The 18,560-nt window shown below is 39.8% G+C and overlaps 4 protein-coding genes across 6 annotated transcripts; 3 read left to right on the top strand and 1 right to left on the bottom strand.

Annotated features, from left to right (window-relative positions):
* Window positions 1-5,249: 5,249 nt before the first annotated feature.
* LOC112189205 (glutaredoxin-C3) lies at window positions 5,250-6,889 on the bottom strand. Of its 3 annotated transcripts, none has more exons than XM_024328482.2 (4): window positions 6,483-6,889; window positions 5,861-5,934; window positions 5,666-5,781; window positions 5,250-5,562 (listed from the first exon to the last, which is right to left on the bottom strand). In XM_024328482.2, the coding sequence occupies exons 1-3, from the start codon at window positions 6,665-6,667 to the stop codon at window positions 5,678-5,680; spliced, it is 363 nt and encodes a 120-aa protein (XP_024184250.1). In that variant the 5' UTR covers window positions 6,668-6,889; the 3' UTR covers window positions 5,250-5,562; window positions 5,666-5,677. The 3 variants fall into 3 exon arrangements, with proteins under 3 accessions (XP_024184250.1, XP_024184249.1, XP_024184248.1); XM_024328481.2 differs by having other exon boundaries at window positions 5,655-5,781; XM_024328480.2 differs by having other exon boundaries at window positions 5,289-5,562; window positions 5,683-5,781; window positions 6,483-6,887.
* A 1,362-nt stretch (window positions 6,890-8,251) lies between these two features.
* LOC112189203 (eukaryotic translation initiation factor 3 subunit A-like) lies at window positions 8,252-9,535 on the top strand. Its single transcript, XM_040513258.1, has one exon. The coding sequence runs from the start codon at window positions 8,252-8,254 to the stop codon at window positions 9,533-9,535; it is 1,284 nt and encodes a 427-aa protein (XP_040369192.1).
* A 4,983-nt stretch (window positions 9,536-14,518) lies between these two features.
* On the top strand, window positions 14,519-15,598 carry LOC112189204 (eukaryotic translation initiation factor 5B-like). The gene has a single exon (XM_024328479.2). The coding sequence runs from the start codon at window positions 14,519-14,521 to the stop codon at window positions 15,596-15,598; it is 1,080 nt and encodes a 359-aa protein (XP_024184247.1).
* A 603-nt stretch (window positions 15,599-16,201) lies between these two features.
* LOC112186536 (epoxide hydrolase A) lies at window positions 16,202-18,062 on the top strand. Its single transcript, XM_024324983.2, has 4 exons — window positions 16,202-16,588; window positions 16,679-16,861; window positions 16,979-17,214; window positions 17,664-18,062. Exons 1-4 carry the CDS (start codon window positions 16,289-16,291, stop codon window positions 17,914-17,916), a joined length of 972 nt encoding a protein of 323 aa, XP_024180751.1. The 5' UTR covers window positions 16,202-16,288; the 3' UTR covers window positions 17,917-18,062.
* The last annotated feature ends 498 nt before the right edge of the window (window positions 18,063-18,560 follow it).

An 18,560-nucleotide genomic window follows, 5' to 3' on the forward strand; every position in this document is an offset into this window, starting at 1 on the left:
AGGGGTCTTGCCAGCGGTCTCCTGATGACTGGAGGAGGGTTGTGTTAAGTTTGTTGGTGTTGCTGGTGGCGGTGGGGTTTCTCCATATGTGATGAATTCTGCTTGGGCATGAATGACCGCTTCACTCATAGCGTGGTCATACACCGCATTTGGATGATTGTAGTTGAGGTGATAGAGGAATGGCCCCTTGAGGAGTCCCTACTTGAAAGCCGCCGATGCCATTGCTTTGTCTAGATCGCGGCACTGAGATGCTGCCGCCCGCCATCTTGTGACAAATGCCTTCAGTGATTCATCTATCCCTTGCCTGACGCTGAACAGCTGACTTGTGTTGTGATGTCCGGCGGACAATAAGATGAACCGAGATAGGAAGGCGTGTGATAGCGCGTGGAATGAGTCGATGGATCCCGACGGACATTCAAAGAACCAGTTCATTGCCTCACCGTCCAATGTTTCGCTGAACAAGTGGCACAGGGTGGCGTCGTCAAATCCCTTGTTGTTGGTGACCTTCTTGAAGGTGTCCATATGGACGAAGGGGTCAGACATGCCGCTGTAATGTGACATCTTTGGGGTTTTTGCGTACGCTGGTCTGATAGCCTGCAGAATTGCAGCGGTGAATGGTCCTGGTCTGGACGCGAAAAGCGGATTTGGAGTTGGCGGTGGGGTGCCCGACTCCGCCCGGATTAATCTCTGCTCTAGTTGTTGCATCCTTTCCAGTATTTGGGTTGTTGCGTTGCCAGCGGGATCTGCCTGGATATTCCGCTGAACCCGTCTGCGCCCTGGGGCAGGCGGATTGCCCTCAGTCCTTGCCCTAGCTTCCGAGCGATTGGTGCGCGGTAGTGACTCAGCCTCCTGCTCCAACATTAGTTGGGGGACGGGCGGTGGTCCCATCCCCGATAGTTCAGGTGGGTTCAGCGGTACTTGCATATGTACGATTGGTCCCGGTACCAACGTGCCAGTGTTGGGCCGGCTACGCCTGGTGCTTCGTGATTGCTCGCTCTGCGCTGGGTTGGCATTTGCATCCAGTGTCCTCTTTAGTTCATCAAAACGTGACATCAGCGTAGCCACTTGTTTTTGGGCCTCGGCCTTCTCTCTGCTATCCTCTTCACGCTCTCTGTTTGCCTTGTGAAGGTCCACCAGTGCTAGCTCGTACAGAGCGGTGAGATCTTGGCCCGGTGGGCGGCTGCTACTTGGATTTGCCTCACCGCCGGGGTTGGCTGGGGTGCTGAATAGTGCGCGGTTAATGCCTACCGCTGGGTTGGTGGGTTGGGGAATGGCGGATTGGTCCGCCTGCTCTTCAGCGTTTCCCCCGCTACCGTTAGTCATGGTAATTGTGGTGGGATGACCTCTTGTTCAAGGATTCCCACAGACGGCGCCAATGTTAATGCTCAAAGTCCGGCGGTAGCTGAACTTTCGTTTAACGAGGGTCCGGTGGGCGGACCGCTACTCTGAAGACTTGATGATCTTCGCTAGCTCTCAAATGAAAGACAGGGCGTCAGAGGGAGACCGCGTTGGGCAGTCTTCACTTCTCCGATGCCTAAGTTAGTCGATGCATATAGACGGCTTAACAATAAATGAGTAGTCAATGCGTAATTAATGAGGAGAGAGGAGAGAACCTTTTATAGATGAGGAGAAGGCTGATCTCCTCCTTGTTTTCGATGTGGGACTAATGTGTTTCGATTCCCAGTGCTAGGAGCTTCTGATGCCCTCTTGGCATGGCGCGCGGCGGCAGTGATCTGGGGGTGATCCGAGGCTCAGGTGGTAGCTCGCCTGGCTGTGTATCCGTAGGTCACTCCTTTGGCGGGAGTCTGTACCTCTGGCGGTACCATGAGCGTAGCTCATTATAGCTAATTATGCTTGCAAATGCACAAGTAGGTACAGAGGCAAAATACAAAATTGGTTAGCTCATCACAGAAAATTGCACACTCTCAGCTCCTCGGCTTGAAATAGAACCTTCACCTACTGAAGAGAGCATTGAAGAGACTCCGACAAGTCCCCTGAGATATTCATATCATATAATGTCAACACTGGAATAAATGCGTCTTCTTTAACAAATGTTAATCCTTCAGTTTCAATCAATATCATCGTGTTATATTAAACTGACATTTCATCATTGACTATTATGAAATGTGGAGCACAACCAGTAGTCAGGCGGTTCATTCAACTATATATGATGAAAATTGTCAAATGAATACGAATCTCTTTATGCTAATGTGAAATGCCGGATAGGGATGACAAAAATCCCCATCGGGTAGGGTACCCATCGGGTATTCGACCCTAACAGGGAGAAATTCGGGTGAAATCGGGTAACGGGAATGGGAATTCAGAATTCTCAGTATTCGAATTCTGAAATCGGGTACGGGGCGGGGATGGTATTTTGATCCCCATCCCCATACCCACCCAATAAGAATTATCTGAAATAATATATATATATATATATATATATATATATATTAATATATTATATATATATATATTTGATATTATTTATTATTTATTAATAAATATTTATGTAAACTTTATCTTTTTGTTAATATTTAAATTCTGTTAATAAATATGTTAAAAAAGAAGAAGATTCTTTTAATAAAAAATCTTTATTAACATGTTAATTTTCCTTGATTGAAATAAGAAAGTTATTTTATTTTGATGTTTGATTTTAACTTCATATTTTACAATTCATAATTATTTGTATGAATTTTTATATAATCAATTAGTAATATTGTTAATGGGGATTGAGGCGGGTATATGGACCTAATCCCCAATGGGGACAGGGAATCCCTAGCATCTTATTACGAGGATTGGGGCGGGTAAGGGGATGAGGAATGAAGTTGGGTATGGGGATGGTAATTTAATCCCCTTACCCTACCCTCCCCATTGCCATCCCTAATGTCGGATAATGCAATTAGCATTGGGCAAAAGAGAAGACAAATAAACGTGGACACAAATTTAGGAGTCACGAAAATGCTGTAAAGAATAGTAGCATTTCGTGGACTGCATAATCCATGATGAACCGTTGGTCATTGTGAATTACAAATTTGCATTTCATGCAATTTTTTAGGACTTTGATTGAGCTTCACAGTGCAAACCAATCTGTTTCTTATCCTACGGTTAGATAAGTGTTGGAGTTTTAAGAAAGGCAAAATAGCCAAATTACTCCCTAACTTTTCTCATGACTGCCGATTTACCCCCTGACATTTCAATTTTGATTATTTACACCCTCATTTTTCTAAATGTTGCCAATTTACACCCTATAGTAAAAATTTAGACTTTCCATCCAATTTCTCTGTTAACTTAGTTAGCACGTGAGGGGTCTTTTTGTCTCTGCAATTGTCACCTAAAAAAAAAAGAGTGTTGCTATTTGTACCGAACAAAAATCTTAGTACACCCCGGCCAACTCTAAATTTTTTTGCCTCTAATGTTCCAATATTACCCTCATATATTAATAAATTAAGGGAAAAAAACAAAATTACTTTGTTAAAAAATAATAAAAAAAATACTGTTATTCGTCTCCCACAACTGTTTTTTTCCCTCATCCTCTCCTCTTCTTCTCTGTCTATCTCTCAATTATCTTCTTCTCAGCATGACCTCTTCCGCTATGTTCCTTTTATCGAGATCAATATAACACAATCCCAACTTGGATCAATCAAGATGACCTTCACATGCTTGTTGTAATTTTAATTTTCATATTCCATACATATAAATATTTTAGTTTGTTCGATGACTCCTCAATCTTATACACAATACAAACCCCTCCAACTGGAAACATGGAAGATCAAATTCTCATATGAATTTTTGAAATATTAATTTATTCTGGCCTTCAAAGAAAAAGAAAACCAGAAACCTAAATGATCAAAGATGGTTTCTCCTTCAGTGATATGATCATCCAATCATTTGATGTGACTAGCAAATATTAATTAAGCGATCAGTTGTAAGCTAACAACCAATCTTGAAATAAAGGGAGTGAAGAAGAAGAAGAGATGGACAAGGACGAAGAGACAAAGGGCAATTTTTTTTTCCTTCTTTTAACGAAGAACAATTTTGTATTTTTTTTTTATTTCTTTAATGATGTGTTGGTTTGTTTTTTTTATTTTTTTATTGTGATAGTTGAAAAGACGCAAAAACCCCTCACGTGCTAACCAAGTTAACGGAAAATTAGATGGAAAGTCTAAAAAATAACGATAGGGTGTAAATTGGCAACAATTAGAAAAGTGAGGGTGTAGATAATCAAAATTGAAATGTCAGGGGGTAAATCGGCAGCCATGGAAAAAGTCAGGGGGTAATTTGGCTATTTTACCTTTAAGAAAAGAACAACATTGACCATGTCCATAGTAAGCACATCCATTTTTAACTTCACAATGTTAAATTAAAATGACGTAAACTACAAATATCGAGAAAAATATGGACCAACTTTAAATCAACAAGCAAAACATAAGGACAAAAAATACAATTGTTTCATGACTTCGTCATATATGTATATATTTTCAAAGTAACATATATTAAATGGTCCAGATATGTTCGGATGGGGGACAATTTGATGTTATGTTGTACCTAACTCGTAATATTTTGTTAGATTTTTAGATATCAGTTTCAACTCACTATGATTTGGAATACATATATGCGTATTCTCTTGAAAAGAACAAATATTCCTTACCTCCTAGTGAGTCCTAGCTGCTAGCAATCAAACATAATTTTCTCAGCTTTTACACAGTTAATGGGATTAAGAATCTAGTTAATGAAAAGATGATTTTGGCTAATAATCGAACCATTTAAGAATGTAGCATAGAGACGATATAAATCTTCAACTTCAAAAATGGCATAATAGTGTGGTAAGTGAGGCTGTATCTTTTAGAAAAACACATCTTGATTGAACTTCTAAACATGGTTAGTTTCTTCCCATATTTCATAATTTTGATAGGTGATGACTTGCAACAACAAAAAAAAACAGAAAAAAAAAAAAGCACATAGCGGAGATTTTATTATGTTGTGCTTTTAAGTGATAGAAAACCGAATGCTTGATAAAACACCAAAATGCATGCCTCATATGGTGGTATGAGGCCACATACATGTATCTTTTTTGTATGATATCAATTGTTGCGTTTCTAGTATGATGTCCTTATTAACCACAGAGGATTGTTGAAGAACATTCTGATGATGGAGATTGGCAAATGCGTATGTTTTCTTTATGGTAATGTAATGACCACCTGATATGCCGGTTAATACAATCAGCCTTTTAAGCAACTAAATACTTCCAATTCATAGTAAGGAAGACAGATTAATGAGATCTCTGCAGCAATCACAAATTTGGGATGCATCAAAATGTCGGTCGAAAACTACATTTAATTTTTCTTCCATGAATTCGAGCAAATTCAGCACTACATCAATAATTACATGAAGCATTAATATTGAGATACTATAGTGTCATCTCACAATCTTAAGCTCCCAGAAGTGTTCAGATGCAGCTTCATATCAGATGCTAGTCTACTTGTGTTTCTTGATTTCCAATGCTTTCTCAACTTATGCTAAGAAGCTTCTGAAGTTGGCCACTCGCAACAGCGGCTTTGAGATCTGAATTGAAAAAGCGCAAGTTATAAATAGAATGAGGAAATTGTGGCGGATAAATAACTGATCGACTATTGAAGCAAAGAAAGAAGGCAAACATGTTGATTACAGCAGATGAGAGCTAACCATCAGAACCACCGATGTGCTTGCCATTCACAAATACTTGTGGGACAGTGGATCGGCCTACCACATCTAGAAGAACACTCTGAATTTGCCCCCCATCATCTACAACACATAGCTCATTCAAAATCCTTTCCAAATGATGGAAAAGCAGCTGAGTAAAACAAGCATATCCATTTCTTACCTCGAAGATCAAGTTCTACAACATAAGGTTGCTCATGTAATTCACTGAATATGCGCTTGGCACGCAAGCAATACCTGGAAGCAAAAACATAAACAGCTCCTCATTCCACAGGACTCAAATTTAAGTTCTTTTCTGAAGTCATGAACAGTACTGTCCACTATGAGATGTATGAAAACAATCCAAGGCATGATTATGTACACAAGTACATATATATACAAAGGCAATTGAATCAACTTTGGATGTATTACGCTTATTATTCATCCCAATGACCTGCCTGTTCGTTCTGTGAGATATATTTTCGACAACAACTGATTCAGGTCCAACAAGACAAGTTCAAGATTGAGGGAGCCTTGTTCTATTGTTCCTTAAACTAGATTTTGCTTAAGGGTGACAAAGGGCCTTTTAATTGGAAGTAAAAACGTACAAAATTGGATATATATAACTCATTATTAACCCTAAATTGAAAACTCCACACATTTCTCTACCAACAACATTAGATTCGGCAACGGTCAACTCATAATTCTCAAATCCCAATTTGATTGGTAATAAACTTCAGCTGAAAACCCTAAATACATCAAATTCAGAACCTAAAATTGAAGAAGCGAGAGAGACGAGAACGTACGGGCAATACGATTTGGAGAAGATGGCAATCTTGTTGGAGTAGATGACGTTCTGCACAAACGCCGATGGTGAACTCGAAGCCTCAACGACGTCGTTTCCCAACAACAGCAGAACCGCCGCCACCGTGACGATCACAAACTCCGACCGCCCCATATCCTCACCGATCGAGCTGTTACGACATTCCATTCCCTTCCCTTTTCTTTTCTTTTTAATATACCAAAAAATCCACGGGCCAGGCCCATTAACAATTCATCCTTTCTTCTCGGCCCACTACTAAAAAGTCCCCCTCCCCAGAATTGAAAAAATGGATTCACACAGATCAAATCTTTTATATTCATTTCAAATTTTTCAAGAAACAACAGAGGATCTACAAATATGAAATTGAATCCAATAGAAGAACAAAAGCGAATCGAAATTCTAATTTCTAAGAGGTGGAGGTGGAGGTGGAATCACTTTTGTAGAGCTTGTTATATTCGTCGAGCTCGTCGTAATACACGTCCCAAACGCATCGGACGCAACCGCTGCCGCAGCAATCGCCGGGCTCCGGCTTCTCAGGCGGAGGCGGCGGCGGCGGGACTTCCTTTTCCGGCTCTCCGTCTTCTTTTTTCCTCGTCGGCGCCTCAATTGGTCGAGTCTCCGTCGTTGAGGCGCCGCCTTGGTCGCCCATGGAGTTGCCGAGGCACAAGGTTGGTGGTCGGTGGCGGTTGATTCTTGTTCTTTTGAGGGGGGTTATTATATTGGAAGGGATTAGCTTGAGAGAAAAAGGAGGAGGTCCTCCTCTCATGGCCGCCGAGACGGTGTGGGCCCCGGGCTGCATGGGTAATTATTGGGTGTGATGTAGCGCACGCAATGACAGATTAATTTGGTGTTTCGTTTGTTTATAAAACGGAAAGGGGGTGGTTTCTTCGTTGACTGTTGCGTTGACTGAATTGACAGGTGGCAGTACATGATGGATTGGTTATTTTTTTCAAAACAATTGTTCACCATTATGTTTTGTGTATTTGTTTTCAATTACTCTTTGTAGAGATTAAAAAAAAAATTGCTCAAATGAAATAGATGCATCATATTGCCGTATGAGAATAGTTGTCTTTCCACCATTCATCAATTACATCAGGTTACGAATTTGATTCACCTCCAATAACTGGACTGTCATGTAGAAGATACTTGCATCAAAACCTTTTAATCCTACTCTATGACTTTTATTAGTCGAGTTTAAAATATAATAAGCCACGTTCGATCTAAACTTCAATATACAGAAGTGTCCGTACGAGCATGCTGAAGCAGGTAGTTTGTAAGGTGTTAATGGTGTTAACTGATCCTCCACAGAGACATTTACATTCAAGTTGGATTTGCAAGTTTTAAATTGCCAATATAAATTTAGATACCTTCTAAAAAAAAAAATTAGTGTTATATATTTTACTAATTAATGCAGTCAATCAAGGCGAATAATAAGATATTGATTTTAATGAGACCCTAAAAAAGTTATGTGAATTAATCAGGAATCCTTTCGGGATTTGGATTGCTGAGCAAGTAAAGAATCCAGATCGAGGAAGGAAACCGGCCAGTAATATCACAATTACACATCGTTTCAGGAACACCAACTATTTCCAAGTTGTATAAGGAATACCAGCCTAACAAGGTCAGTAGCCTATAAATAACCCCAAGGGAAGACCTTCTTTACCATAAATCCTGATTGCTATCAAAGTTTCTCTCTGAGATATCTCAATTCTCAGCCATCTCTCTCTGCGTTTCAAAAACCCTTGGCCAACCATGGCTCGTCTCGCCAACGCTTTTGATCTGTTGGGCGAGGAATCATCAGATGTGAGGAGAATGATTGCCATCGTCGATGCGAAAGCAGACGCTGGTTTTCTAGCAGCAGAGAAGGAGAGGAAAGAGGAGGCCAAGGAAGCCGAGAGAAAGAAGGAGGAGGAGAGGCAGCAAGGAAAGAAGAAGAATATTCGAGATACCCTACTCAACTCGGTTCTCGCCTTCCCCACTCATCGCCCTTCTTCGTCTAGAAGACGCCCAAATTTTCCTCGAGAATATAATAATGAGCAAAACCAAGGCCAAGGAGTTCATGCCCCTGTCGTTAAAAAAAAGTGGGTGCCAAAGTCGGAGTTGGAGTCAAAATCCGAGAATGGTGCTGCCAAAGCCGCTGCTAGTCCTAGCTCCTCGAATAAAATTCAAGGGACTCAGAAAGAAGAAGTAAAGAATCAGGTTCAGAGTCATCAAGGCTATTATCAGCAGAGACGCGGCAGAGGGTTTGGCCACGGTGCTTATCAGAATCGAGGAACAAGGACTGGATCATACTCGGAGCATAGTGACAAGAAGAATGTGCTGGAGTTGGAGAAGGAGAGGGAGACTCAAGGCTGCGATGCTGCTGTGGAAAAGCAACAGACAAAGGAAGCAGTAGATGGAGATAAGCAATCAAAGGAGGAGGGTGTTAATAATGATGGAGATGGTGGTAGCAGCAGCAAGAGTGTTGATGGGAAGAAAAGGCAAAACAAGAATGGAAGCTTGCGAAGAAAACTAAGGAAGCAGAAGGCTGCTGCTGGAGGAGAGAAAAAGGACGGGGAGGACACTAATCAAGAAGGTGATACTAGTAGCGTGCAAAACCAGTCCACTCCTCGTCTGTACACTTTGAAAGAATATGAGGAGATGAAGACGAGGGAGAGTTTGAACGAGAAAAAAGAAGGTGAGAGTTTGGAGGAGAAGAAAGATAATGACATTAACTCTGCCCACCCCAAGAGAGTGACTGTTGATGTCAATAAGGAATTTCGAACACCGCAGGTGGGTGAGAGGCAACGCGGTTTGGAAAATGGAGGGCGGAGATTTAACAATGAAGGGCGGAGATTCACCAATGGAGGGCAGAGATTCAACAACGGAGGGCCCAGGTTTAACAATGAAGGCCGAAGATTTGACAACGGAGGGCAGAGATCTAACAATGAAGGCCGAAGATTTGACAACGGAGGGCAGAGATCTAACAATGGAGGCCGAAGACTTCAATATAGTTTGGACAATGCTGATGAATTTCCTTCCCTCGGAAGAAAATAAAAAAATTGAATGTGTTTGAATTCTACCATTGTATTGCTTTGCTTTGTTAGTTTTCTTGTGCAATTTCTTTCAAAGCCACAAAATTAAATTTCTTATTTACTTGTATGCATCATTTATGTATGAATATATTCACCAGCATAAGTCGGCCAAAAATGTTTAACTCCACTTGTACTTGATTTTTGGTTGCTAATGGGATTGCTTGGTGATATTGCTGGTTAATTAAATTTCTCCTTTTTAGCTTGTATTTGAGAACGTGATAGGAGTCTGGTAAATTTGGTAATCAGCGCCTGACTTGGGGTTTTGATCCCTTTGCCCTTTGGGTTTTAGCGAAAACTTTTCATCAACAAAAATTATCTGCAGTGAGCACATTACTTATCCTATTGTAATTAGTTCTAAAGTGCTTCAGAAGGTGACTAAACACAGTACAAGTAAGAAAACAGAAAAATATGGAAAATGCTGCCTGCAAGAGAGAGGCTAAGCACGTGAAAAGATGGTGTCACTCTAGAATGATGCTAACCAAGTTGGAACTTATCTTGAAATTTTTTTCTATCATGCCACTTATGTGGGAATTATGAGGCATGCATTACGTGCTTTAGCCATGCACACACAACTAGCATGGAAATGTGCAATCATGACAAAATCCAGTTTTCTTAAATATAACAGATGGAAGATCACCTCCAGCACTGTGAATAGTTGGAATCTTTGGCAAACGGTTGCACTCTATATTTTTCATATTGAAATAGATTCATGAAGTATTGGAAGAAACTAATTGTAATCGTGTTGGGTGCACGTGTTTGGGGGAGTGATTATGCACGGGTTTTCTATCTGAGAGGTCATGTGTTCGAGCCTCATCAATAGCGGAGAGGGTGGGGTTAAAAATAAATAAAAATAAACTATAATTGTTTTTAAATTGCCGGAAAGTTATTGTTGAAAGTGATTCGAAGCTTATCATCAATGCCATTAATAAGAAGTGCCTTCTGCCTTGGTGTCTTCATACCCTCGTGAAGGACATTCTCAATATTGCTAGCAACTTTGATGAGGTCTATTTCTCTGATATCCCTCGTGAAGCCAACTATAGAGACGACTCTATTGCTAATATATATTTTAGGGTATAGTTCGGATACTCCTATCACTTGGTCAAACAAGTTGTCGCTGTCTTCGTCTTCCCTCTTTTAATTTAACTGTGGAGACGATTTCATTGCTAATCTATGACATAATTCGGATACTCCTATCACTTGGTCAAACAAGCTATCGTTGTCTGCCCTCTCTGCTTTTAATTTTGAAAAGTTTAGTTCTGGTTGTATTAGAGATTTCAAGTTGTAATTTTCTTTTCCTCCTAAAAAAAAAAAAGAAAGAAAGAAAGAAAGAAATTGAACGTAATTATGTTTGACAAACACATGTCTTATTCTATTACTTAAATTGACTTTTGAATTTTTGAGAAATTTCCTATCCAGCATATTGATGTTGAGCAGTGTGAAATTGTAAAAAGGGTCATTAACTCAAAGCACCAAAATCAGCCAAAATTGTCCCACTTACCCCATCAACAAATTTTTATTCCCACTAACCCGATTTGAGGCAAAATAACAATTTTTTTTTTGAAATGACAAAATAACAATTTTACCTTTAACCAAATTGTTCATTCTCCTATGTCTCTGTTAGGGCACGTTTACTTACTTGGAATATGAGAGAATGATTACGGGGTAAAAAGAATGATTACGGGGTAAAAATATTCATGCGTTTACTAACACATAAAGGAATCATAATAGATGTAGGTCTCCCCTCCTTATCAGGAATCGATTCCTGAATACTCAGGAATTTGATTACGAAGGGGGGAGACGGGTTTAGGAATCAATCCTCTGGAATCAATACCGATTCCTTTATTCTCTCATTCCACTTGTCTCCAATTCATGATTATTTTCCATTCCAATTAAGTAAACGTGCCATTATTTCAGATCTCGGTCTCTCTCCTCTCTCATCCACGACGTACTTGTCAGTAAACCCGACCTGTCTCACATCCAAATACAACCCTAGCTCTTTGTTTAGGCTGGAAGCACGCCCATTCCCTCCGGCGTTGCCAAACCGCCGTGCTTCAAGGCCGGAGAAACTACCTGGAGGATCGTGCTCTTTGCGCTCTCGACCTTCGCATTCCATTTCCTGGTAATTAAATTTGGGGTTAGTTATTAATTGGGGTTTTGCTTCAGCCGAGAATGCAGAAATGGTGTTTTTGGTGCTCCTGATCAAGCTAATGATGATGATAAAGGTTTCATATTTATAGATATGACTCGATTTGCTTTTTCAATTTTGCAGCTGCTTTTTAGGTGTGATTGTTTTGTTGTTTGGGGTTTTGATCGGTGGTTTGGTAGTGCATGCAGAAGACCAGTAGTTATATAAGAGACACCTGCCATATATGTCACTTTTTTATTTTTCTTTTTTGGTACAAGCCATATATATCACTTTGGTATTTAATACTATGCACTTCCCGAGACTATTTTGGCTTCTCATTTTCCATTGAAATCGATTATGGTTTCTAGGATTCTAACCACGGGCATACAATTTGGGAAGCTTCTTATTTGAAACAAGCAGCTTCCTAGTTAATGGCTTCTAGGCATGCCCTTTAATCCCTTTGTTCTTTATTATGTTGATGAAGGTTTGACAAAAAAAGAAAAAAAGAGGTTGATAGAGGAGGCAGTGGCGGACTAGAGGTTTGAGGTAGTTATTTTCATTGCAATGGTGTTTAGAGAAAAAAAAAATTCTATTGGGGGCAATAGGCGTCTAATAGGGGGTAATACATATTTTGAATTGATGTAATCTCATTGTTTTTTTTAATCAAAGTTTTATCTGTCTAATTTAAAAAAGATTAGTTCCCATTCCGGTGACCGAAAGTTCTATTGGGGGGCAATAGCAATAGATAGTCTATTGCCCCTTTATTAGGGGGCAACATATGTCTATTGGGGGCAATAAACCTTTCCGGCGACTTATGAGATTTCCGATGACCACTTTAGGGAACTCCGGCGAGGTTTTCAGAAAAGTCTGGTGGGCACGCGGCCAATGACTGGAATCCTGCAGCCGGTGACTGGATTTCGGCGAAGTCTCTTATGGTTTTTCTTTGTTTAATTTTCTCTGTCTCTCTAAGTAACAAAGGGGTGAGGGTAAAATAGTCTTTAAAAAAAAAAAACTTAATGGAGTATTAGGGAAGACTTCGTTATAGTGTTTTGGATAAAGGGGGAATTAAAAAAACTTAATGAGGTAAGTGGGAAAAAAAATCCCTAGAAATGGAGTAAATAGACAAAAACCCTTGTAAAATATGTTCACTTCATTCTAGACTTTAGAACATCTCCTTAAACACATATGAGGAGTCGATATTTTGAGGCAAGATCAATGGCTTATATAATGCTCTTCACGTTTTAGGGTTGATGAAGGTATAAGCCGTATAATGGAGATACACCAAACTCCATGTTAATCCATAAAAAGAGTTTAGAGTAATTTGTAGTTTTGTACATAAATGAGACATTTCTTTACTACATTATACTGATAAAATTAATGTTTTACCAGTTAGTTAAATTTGTAAATAATATGAATAATTTGCATGTTTTGCCATTATTAATTTCGTACCTTTGACTGTGACTACTGCAACTCAATCTCAACGCTGCAATCTGATCATGAAATTATACAACTTACGTAGTAGATATGGAGGAGAGAATTTGAATTTGTCTCCAAATTGTTATTTTATATTTTGGACGAAGAAAAATATAAAAAAATGTGTGCAATATTATCTTGGCTTGCAGCGTCTGTTTCTTAATGTTGTTTGGACTTTGAGCCCGCCATATTTTCTTCAGCAAAGTAAATGTTTTTTTTTTAAATGTTTTTTATTTTATTTTTTATGTTCAAGTTGCCCATTACAATCAGATTCAGAAGATAAAGTTTTAACAAGATGTTTCTTTCCCAATCGGATAGTGTAAAGTTTCGGTTTCTGTTGCCTTGGCCTGCTTTCTTTTACCAATACTTATCATATGACAGAGCAAAAACTATCGCAGTTTGATTAAAGACTGCTGCTAAATGTAGCAAAGAAAGTCCTAGCTTGTCGTGGTAATTAGCATTTTAGCACTGACGTACACCTTCAGTCAGGAACTTCGTAATCCATCTGTTTATCAGGAATTCCATTGTTCGCTTGACCAAGATTGAAGACAGAACCATGCTTGCTGTTTGAAGTATATATAAGGTTTGGTTTTTACAGCGGTTTCTGTTTTCATGGTATTGAAGACCGAGGGACGGAGGTGGATCTGGTACTTTGATCTGTATAGGAGCTGCATCCACAGATGGGGCTGGAGCTTCACAAATACATAAGGGCATTCCCATGCACACTTACACTCTAAAACTGCTGACACAGGCTGAGACTGTATGGTCGGTTTAGTCTTTGAATCTGCATCCCCACCAATATCCAATCTACAAACTGCAGCTGTAACAGAACCAGTTCCATCGTAAGAAGCTTGTATAAATCGAAATCGATCATTCTCAGTCACAGAGAATTTGGGGATGATCCATTTCGATTTATACAAATCAATTTTCAATTCATTGCTGCCCGATCGTTTAGCAGATCGGAGGAGTCAATGTAACGTAAGTCAAAGTATTTTTTTTTTTTTCCGAATATGATTTAAACTTTAAAGTAAATGGTTAAATTATTTTGTTTTTCCATGTTTGGATATAAATTTACTTTCTTCTTTGCTTGGGGAGAACGAAAAGATCTAACAGAAAAGGTAATTAAATCAGGAATTTATTTTGGGTTTGGCTTGGGGAGCAAGTGCATTAATCAGCATAGATCAAGGACAGCCAAACCAATCGGGAATTATCGATCACTCTCATGAGGAGCCTATAAATACACCCAAAACGAACACCATCCTCCATCCCTTGTGATCACAAGGCATCACAAGCCCTAGCACTCACTCTGTGATCTATCTCAAAAACCCTAGTAAACCCCTCATCAATATGGCTCGCCCAGCTAAGAAGGAGGTGGAGGCTAAGAAGAAGCCGGTTGTGGTGGAGGTGAAAACCCAAGAGAAGCCCTCACCGCAGCCCTCTCCTGCTCCTCAAAAACCCTTATCATCGGCTGCCCTAGCCAATGCCTTTGATCTGTTGGATGAGGACTCTTCAGATCTCGTCAGCATCGTCGATGCGAAAGAAGATGATGCTTTTGTAGCAGCAGAGAGAAAGAGGATCGAGGAGGAGAAGAAGGCAGCGAGGGAATCCAAGATTAAGGTCAGGGTGGAGGAGAAGAAGGACGCGAGAGAGGCTAAGAAGAGGGCTATCCAAGAGAAGAAGGTTTATGAAGCCTCGATTCTCAGGTTCCACAGCGCTCGTCCTAATCTTAGTTTTTCCAGGCCTTCTGCTTTGGCTAGTGATGGTGTGCAGTCCCAATTAGCCAAGAACCTGAGCGGGTTGGAGTTGCAGGCGAAGGAGAGTCAAGGTGCTCCTGTGGAACAGGAGGCTGCTAGTGTTGATGGAAGCAGCAGCAAGAGTTCTGATGGGAGGAGGAGAGCAAATGTGAATGGAAGCTTGCGGCGAAAACAGAAGAAGAAGAAGGTTGAAGGAGAGAAAAAGGAGGGAAAGGATCAACAGGAAAAGCAAGACAGCAACAATGGTGCTCCTGTTGTGAATAGCAACTATCCTCGTTCTTACACTTTAAAAGAATATGAGGAGAAGAAGAAGAGAGAAGAAGATGAGAAGAACAAAAAAGCCGATGCCATCAATAATGGGATGGATCATAGACAACAGAGGTTTGACAATGGTGGGCAGAGGAGGTTTGCCAATGGTGAACCGAGGAGGTTTAACAATGGAGGGCAAAGATTTGATAAACAGCAAGCCCTTGCAGAAGAAGCTGTTGTAAAAGAAGATGCTTCATTTAGCTTGGAGGATGCTGATTTTCCGGTTCTTGCAAAACAGGTCCCTGCAGTAAAAGCCCCTGCCGAAGAAGTTATTGCCGGAAAAGCTGTTGTAGAAAAAGCCCCTACAGGAAAACCTGTTGCAGGTAAAGCTGTGGCAAAAAAATCTGGTGCAAAGAAAGCCTAATATCAATCTGCTCACTTTTTGCCATAGTATTTCTAGTTTTGAATTTTGATAATTCCTACTGGAATTGAGGTAGCCATAGAGGCGATTTTGGATTGTGACGAAAACTTGTTTGGTTTAGTGAAGATTTTATGCAGTACTTCTGCTTTATTAACTTCTATGTGCAATGTGTTTCCTTTAGCCAAGTCAGCCACACTTTTCCTATTTACATATGCCATGCTAAATCATTGGATTCAGAGAGAAGCAATACAATGTCACTGAAATTCATACTTCCTGATTATGTATGTTGGATCACAGGAAAAAAAATCCTGATTATGTTCCTGATTAAATTTGCTTAATGGCTAGATGTTCTGGGCCGAACTACACAAATTAATCGACTTCTTCACTAAATTCACTAAACAAGTTCACCGTGTCAAATATGTACAAGCTGCCCAGCATATGTAGTTCCTCGGAAAGATGGTGCCTATTTTGGACTTTAGCTCCAACTAAGGGTGCACATCATTGGACCCTAAAGCTCGAGTTTTTTAAGTACTGGTAAACCAATAACTTTAGGTGCCCAAGTCAAAATTCTCAGCTCTGACCATTCACACCATAATATAAAGTCAATTATGCACACAGCATCATGTTCATTTTTGCCGGCCATTGAACAAAACCTCTTCTCTTCTCTCTACCTGGGATTAGAGAGAAGCAGAGATGAATATGATGATGATGAATTATCAGGTTGATCACCAAAGGATCAAAACCAATGGAATATGGATGCATGTAGCAGAGAAAGGTATGGGTCCTCTTGTTCTATTGATTCATGGCTTCCCAGAATTCTGGTATGCTTGGCGCCACCAGATCAACTTCTTGGCTGACAACGGTTACCATGTCGTGGCTCCTGATTTGAGAGGCTATGGTGACTCTGACTCTCCCCTCAGCCCCAGCTCCTACACCATGATGCACATAGTTGGAGACCTCATCGGCCTAATTGACCATTTTGGTCAACAAAAGGTGAGAGTAAAAATTCACCGTTTTGTAACTGGTTAGCTCTAGAGCGCTAGCTTTTGTATACTTATGTGCATATTTTTGTGATTTGAGAAGGTGTATGTAGTAGGACATGACTGGGGAGCAGTTGCCGGGTGGTATCTGAGTTTGTTCAGGCCAGATAGAGTTATGGGGTTTGTCGCTCTAACTGTTCCATACTATCCAAGGTCTCCGAACTGTAAAACTGTCCAATCAATCAAAAAAATCTACGGAGATGGATGTCATGTCATTCAATTCCAGGTACCTCATTTCCCTAGAGCCAACTTAGTCAATGATCAGATCAAATTGATGGTGTGACAAATTGAAATGTGACAAAAGATACTTAATCAATTTATCCTTGTTTTCTTGCCTGAGAAGGAACCGGGAAGAGCAGAGAGAGCGTTTGCGAGGTATGACTACACGACAGTGATGAAGAAGTTCTTGCTTATAACCGACAAAATGATAGCCCCTCCGGACATGGAGATCATTGATTTCCTGGAGACAAAGTGGTCATTGCCACCATGGCTAACAGAAGAGGATATCCAAGTGTATGCTGAGAAATTTGAGGAATCTGGCTTCACTGGTGCTTTCAACTACTACCGTGCAATGGACCTGTAAGTATGCAAAGAATAATCATTTTTGTGCTTATTCCTTTAAGCATCGAGGAAGATGTTAAAAACATCGACAAACCTCACATGCGTTAGGTACAACCATCATATGCACAAGGAATATGGTCCCATTTAAACAGATATATATATATATATATATATATATATATATATATATATATATAAGTTAAGGATAAGTATTGCACAGAACTTTAAGGGCAAATGACATTCAGTCCCTAATTTCTTTTCATGGTTAAATGAAAACAGGAAGTCTTTTTCTCTGGGAGAATAATTTTTTCAAACTAGCATATTGAATGATCCCATGTTCTTACATCATTAATCGACCACTCATAATCAACAGATTGTTTTAAAGTTTGTTACCAATAATAGAGCCAGAGAAACTGTGCATGAATTTGGTCTTCTGTTGTGACTTTACCTGCTGAAATGATGAACAGGACTTGGGAGCTTCTTGCACCCTGGCAAGGATCAAAAATCACAGTTCCCGTGAAGTTCATAGTCGGTGACAAAGAATTTGGTTTCCAGTCTGGTGGCGCAAAGGATTTTGTGGAAGGTGATGAGTTCAAGAGCCTTGTCCCGGACGTGGAAGTGGTTATTATAGACGGACACCATTTTATTCAAGAAGAGAACCCTCAAGAAGTCTCCAACCAAATACTTTCCTTCCTGCGTAAACACCCCATGGATCTGTGAATTTGCATCGTTTTGTATCAGCTTTGAGTGTTTAATTTTATGATATTTGTGTTTTCTTTATCTTCCTAAGACATGTAGGAAACTCTCTGTTTATAGTCTGATGTGAATATTTGATATGAGGTACAATTAGCATTTTTCATTTGAAAGCTCTGGAAGGAACATAGCCACCTACTTTCTTAACCGTACGGTGGCTTCAAAGTTGATTTGGGAGACTTTTCTTTTGGTCAAAAGTTGATTTGGGAGAATAATTCAATGTGGTGAAGGTAAGCAAAACTTTATAATAGCCATATCAGGTACTCGGACAATTCGATACAAACTTCTTTTCATTTCTTAAGAAAAAGGTGTAAGATAGAATTGACAACTAATAAAATAGTATATATAGTAATGGCAACAAATTGCTTACCCAATTGTCATAAGCAGAGTGTTAAAGCTGAATAGCAGATGAAGTTTCCCTCTGGAGCCATGGGAATAGTTAACAATGTTGATGAGAAGAGTGTAGAATAAGAAATTGAGAAGACTGAAGATTAAATGAGATAATATCCAAGTCCAGCAACAACAGATATGTCTAATCATCAGGAAATTAGCATTATATATAGGGTATTTGTAATGTCTTTGTATTTTGCAACTAAGCCTGCAATTTCTTA

Source organism: Rosa chinensis, chromosome 2 (genome assembly GCF_002994745.2).
Source record: "Rosa chinensis cultivar Old Blush chromosome 2, RchiOBHm-V2, whole genome shotgun sequence".
NCBI lineage: Eukaryota > Viridiplantae > Streptophyta > Magnoliopsida > Rosales > Rosaceae > Rosa > Rosa chinensis.

Excerpts from the sequence above, each read along its gene's own strand:
- LOC112189204 (XM_024328479.2), top strand. The coding sequence starts at position 14,519 with ATGGCTCGCCCAGCTAAGAAGGAGGTGGAGGCTAAGAAGAAGCCGGTT.
- LOC112186536 (XM_024324983.2), top strand. The coding sequence starts at position 16,289 with ATGAATATGATGATGATGAATTATCAGGTTGATCACCAAAGGATCAAA. Across the intron at positions 16,862-16,978 it reads GTCATGTCATTCAATTCCAG|GAACCGGGAAGAGCAGAGAG; the intron begins GTACCTCATTTC and ends TTGCCTGAGAAG. Across the intron at positions 17,215-17,663 it reads TACTACCGTGCAATGGACCT|GACTTGGGAGCTTCTTGCAC; the intron begins GTAAGTATGCAA and ends AATGATGAACAG.
- LOC112189205 (XM_024328480.2), bottom strand. The coding sequence starts at position 6,667 with ATGGAATGTCGTAACAGCTCGATCGGTGAGGATATGGGGCGGTCGGAG. Across the intron at positions 5,935-6,482 it reads TTCTCCAAATCGTATTGCCC|GTATTGCTTGCGTGCCAAGC; the intron begins GTACGTTCTCGT and ends TTTTGCTTCCAG. Across the intron at positions 5,563-5,682 it reads GCACATCGGTGGTTCTGATG|ATCTCAAAGCCGCTGTTGCG; the intron begins GTTAGCTCTCAT and ends TTTTCAATTCAG.
- LOC112189203 (XM_040513258.1), top strand. The coding sequence starts at position 8,252 with ATGGCTCGTCTCGCCAACGCTTTTGATCTGTTGGGCGAGGAATCATCA.